Source organism: Triticum aestivum, chromosome 5D (genome assembly GCF_018294505.1).
Source record: "Triticum aestivum cultivar Chinese Spring chromosome 5D, IWGSC CS RefSeq v2.1, whole genome shotgun sequence".
Classification (NCBI taxonomy): Eukaryota; Viridiplantae; Streptophyta; class Magnoliopsida; order Poales; family Poaceae; genus Triticum; species Triticum aestivum.
In genome coordinates this window covers 276,936,479-276,942,314 of record NC_057808.1, presented here as the reverse complement: position 1 = coordinate 276,942,314, position 5,836 = coordinate 276,936,479, and the positions used below count along the sequence as shown (strand labels likewise).

The 5,836-nt window shown below is 48.7% G+C and overlaps 1 protein-coding gene and 3 non-coding genes across 4 annotated transcripts; all 4 read left to right on the top strand.

Moving 5' to 3' along the window:
- Positions 1 to 335: 335 nt before the first annotated feature.
- LOC123120900 (60S ribosomal protein L17-1) lies at positions 336 to 3,143 on the top strand. The gene is made up of 7 exons (XM_044540872.1): positions 336 to 467; positions 572 to 608; positions 719 to 759; positions 2,254 to 2,484; positions 2,567 to 2,669; positions 2,760 to 2,827; positions 2,938 to 3,143. Exons 1-7 carry the CDS (start codon positions 375 to 377, stop codon positions 2,965 to 2,967), a joined length of 603 nt encoding a protein of 200 aa, XP_044396807.1. The 5' UTR covers positions 336 to 374; the 3' UTR covers positions 2,968 to 3,143.
- Positions 1,371 to 1,509, top strand: LOC123126450 (small nucleolar RNA snoR74). The gene has a single exon (XR_006461697.1). It is a non-coding gene; the product is annotated as a small nucleolar RNA snoR74 (small nucleolar RNA).
- Positions 1,664 to 1,804, top strand: LOC123126448 (small nucleolar RNA snoR74). Its single transcript, XR_006461695.1, has one exon. It is a non-coding gene; the product is annotated as a small nucleolar RNA snoR74 (small nucleolar RNA).
- On the top strand, positions 1,914 to 2,052 carry LOC123126451 (small nucleolar RNA snoR74). Its single transcript, XR_006461698.1, has one exon. It is a non-coding gene; the product is annotated as a small nucleolar RNA snoR74 (small nucleolar RNA).
- Positions 3,144 to 5,836: the final 2,693 nt, after the last annotated feature.

Genomic DNA, 5,836 nt, shown 5'->3' with positions numbered 1-5,836 from the left:
AAACCTATCAACGTGATTAGTGCTATATTTGGTATGATATTAGTTACACGCTAAATATGTTATGCGCTAGTCATTGGAGCAGTTTAGTCGTTGGATTGACCTGGTTTGATGGACGAGATTAGTAGGATCTGCCACTTAAGGTATTTTTATATTGGTACAGATATAGATGCATTTTCTGAATAAAGCCCTCTGAATTGCACACGAAAAAAGGAAAAAAGAAGAAGAAGAGGACAACCGATCTGGGTCTGCTGGTCTGGTCACTGGGCTGGGCTTCAGACTACTGTTTGTAACTGGGCTTCATACTCGACCCTTTAGACCCCGCGACCACAGGTTGGCCCATTCGAAGTCCGATAGGGTTTTGCTTCTAGGTCTCGATGCTCCTATATAAATGGCCGCTTCCCCCAACCTTCCCAACCCCTCGCTCTCGCCGCCGCCGCTGCCTTGTCTACCGCGCCGCCGCAGCCATGGTTCGTTCTCTCTCTCCCTCCCTCTCACGGCCGTCTCCCCAGCGTCTATGTTCCTTGGCTTTGCTCTGACTCAGTGTGTTTCGTTTGTCGTTCATGGTTTCCAGGTGAAGTACTCAACGGATCCCGCCAATCCCACCAAGTGTAAGTTCCCTTGCTTGAGGAGACGGATGGATTTGTTTTCGCCGTGTCGTATGATGATTTCCGCAGATCTGCTGATTACTCATGTGTGCATTTTCCCTTGATTCTTGCAGCCGCCAAGGCCATGGGCCGGGACCTGCGTGTGCATTTCAAGGTGAGCTCCCGAGTCTAATTCCGATAACGCTTTTCAACGGATCTTGCAGTGAATGGCTTGCTCGTAGATTATGCTACTGTTTTGTCACTCCCCTTTTTGTCAACTTAAAGATTGGAAGCCTATCTTCAGAAGGATTAGCTGTTAACCCATGTGGTGTGCATTTATCTGTTGTAGTGGTACCTTTAGCGCGTTAGTTCTTGTACATATTTTGGGCAATAAGCTTATGGGTTGTAGTTAAAGTTTAGTTTGAAGAACAATCTAACTGATTTGGCTGCAGTCACGAATTCCCATAATCCCATTGTTTGGTATGTAATGAACTAGCTAGTGATTGATAGTATCAGTTCCTCTAATGTACCACCTGATACAGTTTTTTTAAGTGACAAGTCTCTTAAGCAGGGTGTTTGTTTATGAGTTAAACAGTGTCCTCTAGACTCAGGAAAATGTAATCATCTGAAACTCGAATACAAGTGCAGTTTCTGTGGTAGTTAGCACTCTCAGTTTTTCTCGGTGGAAATCTTCTTCTGGCGTATCCAAATTTAGAAAATCTTATTTATTTGTATTGAGCTTAGTTGCATATAGTGCTGGAGCTTCTTTCATTTGCATCCTAAAGAAAAAAAGCAGGATGCTGTGCTTTCAATAAGCAGTGTCCCCGTAATCTCTAGGAATATCATTTTCATTGTTTTTGGGTGAACCAGTGGACACAGTACTTTGTGTTTTATGTCTATTGGTTCAGTAAATGATGACACATTTTATGTCAATTATATTCTCTTCACTGTTAAATGTTGGGTTTGTTGTTGAATATATGCCACAACAAATGTTCACTTTTGCTATGTTATGGATACAGTTTTGTTCTGATTGTTAGTCAGTTGTAGTTCTTGATCTTCTATTGGTATCAGCCTAAAGTAAAAAAGCAGGATGCTTTGCTCTCTATAAGCAGTGTCCCCGTAAACTTTAGGAAGATCACATTGTCATTGTTATTGGGTGAACCAATGGACACAGTACTTTGTGTTTTATGTCTATTGGTTCAGTAAACGAAGACACATTCTTTGGTAATGTTATAAAATTTTGTTGTTGACTGGTAACTTTCACTGTTTTGAGCTAATGAGTGACCTGCTGTTGTTTGGAGCTGCTTCTTTTGTTGTGACCCTAAAGTAAAAAAAGCAGGATGCTTTGCTCTTTACAAGCAGTGTCCCCGTAAGCTTTAGGAACATTATGATCATTGTTCTTGGGTGAACCATTGGACACAGTACTATGTGTTTTATGTCTATTGGTTCAATAAACGATGGCGCATTGCTATTCAGACTTCTGTTTTCTGCTTCAATGTGGGATGTGATGCTTTTTGTGTTTTCAGGAGTACAATCTAGGGTAGTCTTGGTTAGTTATGTTCAGCTTTGTAGATCTTTTTCCCGAGCTCACTTTTAGAAACTTGCTGTTTGGTGTGTGATCTGATTTACGCAAGTGTTGATTTTCCAACCTGGATTTTTAAATTTGCAGAACACGAGGGAAACAGCGTTTGCCCTGAGGAAGATGTCATTGAACAAAGCCAAGAGGTACCTTGAGGATGTGTTGGCACACAAGCAAGCTATCCCCTTCCGGAGGTACTGCCGTGGTGTTGGGCGTACAGCCCAGGTTAAGAACCGCCAGCCAAATGGTCAGGGACGCTGGCCTGCCAAGTCTGCTAAGTTCGTTCTGGATCTTCTTAAGAACGCAGAGAGCAATGCTGAGGTCCATTATCTTACCGTGACTGCTGTAGTTTTCAATTCCATGTTACCTTTCCATTTTTATAACCCCAGTATCTGCTCTACAGGTGAAAGGTCTTGATGTCGATGCTCTCTACATTTCACACATCCAAGTGAACCAGGCCCAGAAGCAGCGGCGCCGGACCTACCGTGCCCATGGACGCATCAACCGTAAGTTTGTTGAAACACTCGCTTCATCTTAGTAGTAACGTTTGAAGCAATTTTTGAAGATTGCTCATAGCTCCGACTACCTTGCTGCAGCCTACATGTCCAACCCTTGCCACATCGAGCTGATCTTGTCGGAGAAGGAAGAGCCGGTGAAGAAGGAGGTCGGCATTCTTTGCATTTATCTCAGCTGCTATTTCTATGTTTGTGATGCTCTTGTTGTATATGCTGTTTTGAGCTATCCTAATAGGTGTTTTGATCTTTGTTCGTGCAGGCTGAGTCCCAGATCGCCAGGAAGGCCTAGAGAAGGAAGCTCTACATAACCTATCCCCCTATTCGTTAGAGCAGCTTGTAGCATCTGGTTTGGCTGAGTGGAAATTTTGGCCTGTTATCTGTCGTCTAAATACTGCTAGCTCATACTTTGTGAAACCTTTGATGATGTCTCATGTACTGGATTCAATCTGGTTGTGTTTTGGAATATTTTTCATCGCATGAGTTTTCCTTTGCTATTACTGTTTGATCCCTACGTTATGCTGTCCCGCATCAGTATGTAACTTAGTTGATGAAACACATAAATTCCTTGTAAAGAATCGCCCACATCCAAGATTTTAAGCGCCCGTTATACTATTTTCAACTTTGCGATGTCCTTGACGAACATAACGCATCCCTCCATAGATGGCTAGTTCCGACTGCCAGGCTGCTGGCAATGACGAGCGCACACACCATCAATATGGCCCTGAAGAACGGGGCGTCGGTGCTGCAACGCAGGACCTCAAACTAAGGCGTGGTCACAACAACAGCCATTATTGCAATCTGATCTTGAAAGGGCCGGCCTGCTCGCCGACATTGTGAGGGCGGGTAATAGGATTTGTAGGCGACATGGCAGTGTTGTGAGCTGCGAACGGGTGTTTGCGGATGGAACTGCGGGTGTTACGGGAGGGAAGGCGTAGATGGGGATCAGGACGAGCAAAGGCTGTGATGATGTGCATTTGACAGTTGTTGAGACGGATGACGGCTAGGAGCTATCATTTGCCTTCCTTTTTTTCTGTCATGGAACTTGATTAAGAGGTGCAATCAAGCCTCTTAGAGCTGAACTAAATATTGTTTTTCATCAAGCAAAAATGATGAGAGCATATTGTTAGCAAAAGGTTCACAAATTTACCACGGGAAGACAACATGCACCTTTGGCAACTACATTGTCGATGAAATTATCATTGCGGGCATAGCCAAATGTTTCTGACGCCCCCTTGGGCATGATGATAAACCCATAATAGGCATCTACCGGCTAAGCTAACTTGAGATGTCATTGGGTGGATGACTTCGCCATGCATAACATAGATGCTTCACTAGGAGCCAGTCTTAGAATAAAGAGAGATTGCAACGAAAACATGTGAGCTAAAATTGCATTTATGTCCATAGATCTCCTTGCGACGACTACAAGTGCTGGAGTGAGACGAAGGTACGCCGCCTTCATCGCCCGCCCTTCACCGGAGCCGGGCCAAACTTGTTGCGGTAGAAAATCAGAAAGTCATCGTGCGAAGGCCCTAGAGGACCAGCGCACCAGAAATAGCAACCGTCGCCGATGGAGAGAAGTATGAGTAAATAGCATAAAACTACTAGTTTTGTCGGGTGGTAGGTGCGACATATGCCAACGGGTGGCTTATCATTGTGGCAGCCAGTAAGACATCGCCGGTGCCTGGAAACGGGATGAGGCGAAGACATGCACGCCGGCGGATCTTACCCAGGTTCGGGGCTCTCTGTGGAGATAACACCCCTAGTCCTGCTCTGCGGGGTCTCCGTATGATCACTAGATCAATACAAGTAGCTACAAGTGCTCCTCGAGCTGTTTGGCTGGAGGAAGAAGAAGGGCAAGGCTAGTTCTCCTTTCCTCTCTATGTGGTGTCTGAAACTCTATGAGATCAACCCTTTGCATGGGTGTCCCGGGGGGTTTATATAGGCCTACCCCACAGGGGTACAATGGTAATCCGGCTGGATGCGGGTCCTAGTCGTCAGTGTCTGTGCTCGCCGGTTTCTCCGCCGGCCATTGGGGCCCGCCGACTGGTGGGTCCCACCGGCCTCTTGGCCAACAGGCCGGCCCCACCGCTTGGGGGCCTTGTCGGCGGCTGGTTACTGTTGCCTCGCCTCTGATGACGAGGACTTTGTCGAGGTAAGCGTGGCTACAGTGCCGCCGCCTTGCGGGCTCTCACTGTAGCCTTACCTCGTCTTGTCTCCTTAATGAGGCACATGTTTCGAGGGAGGGAGGCAGCCGGCTATTGGGAGCCGGCCACGCCCCTGGCCGACTAGGGGAGGCCGGGCCGCCTTCGAGTGTCTCTCTGGCTAAAGGGGTCCGCCGCCCGCGGGCCGTACTGGCGCCTGTCGTGGGTGATATCGAGGTCAATATGGCTACAGTGCCGCGCTGGACGGGAGATGGCTGGCCCGTACGGTGCCCTGTGGCCATGCCTGCTTCGGGATTCGGGGGTAGTGGGCTGTACTGCGGCCACACCCTGTCTTATCACCGTTATGTGGATACAGTCTTGGTGGGTGCAGTCTTGGCCGGCTTCTGGGAGTCGGCTTTCTTCATGGCCGGCTTCTGGGAGTCGGTCCTCTTGGGGCCGGCTTCCTGGAGTCGGCCATGTCGTATCTTTCTTGGGGAAGGTTTCTGAGGCCGGGTCGCCTTCTGGTAGTCGGTCCTGGGGATAGCCGGCCGGGGGAAGGCGGCCCTATGCTTTGTATGCTTGAAGGCTCGAATGGCCTGATAATTTTTCGAAGAGTCAGGGGGAGTCGGTTAGGCTACCCATGGCCATTTACTCCGACAGTAGTCCCTGAAGCTGGTTGGGCTTCGAGGCTGAGAGGAGGTCAAGAAGCTCGGTCAGCTTCTTATCTTGACGAGCCAGCATCTAGGAGCCGGCTTCGGTTGGGCGCGCCGTCTTGGCGAAATTTCTAAAGTCGGAAGGCGGGAGTCTGTTGGCGTGTGCGCCGGGCTGCGGGCCGGCCACTCGCCGCCGCGAACCACGTGGCCTCCTCCGGCTGAAAAAAGCCTGCCAACCCACGCGCGCGACAGGACGTCGCCGCAGGCCGAGGGCCCACCACTCCTACGCCTAGGCCCAGGCACGGATCCCTCTGTGGCCCAGAACTGTCCGCACGTCTTCCGGCGGCGGTTTCCGCACGCCGTT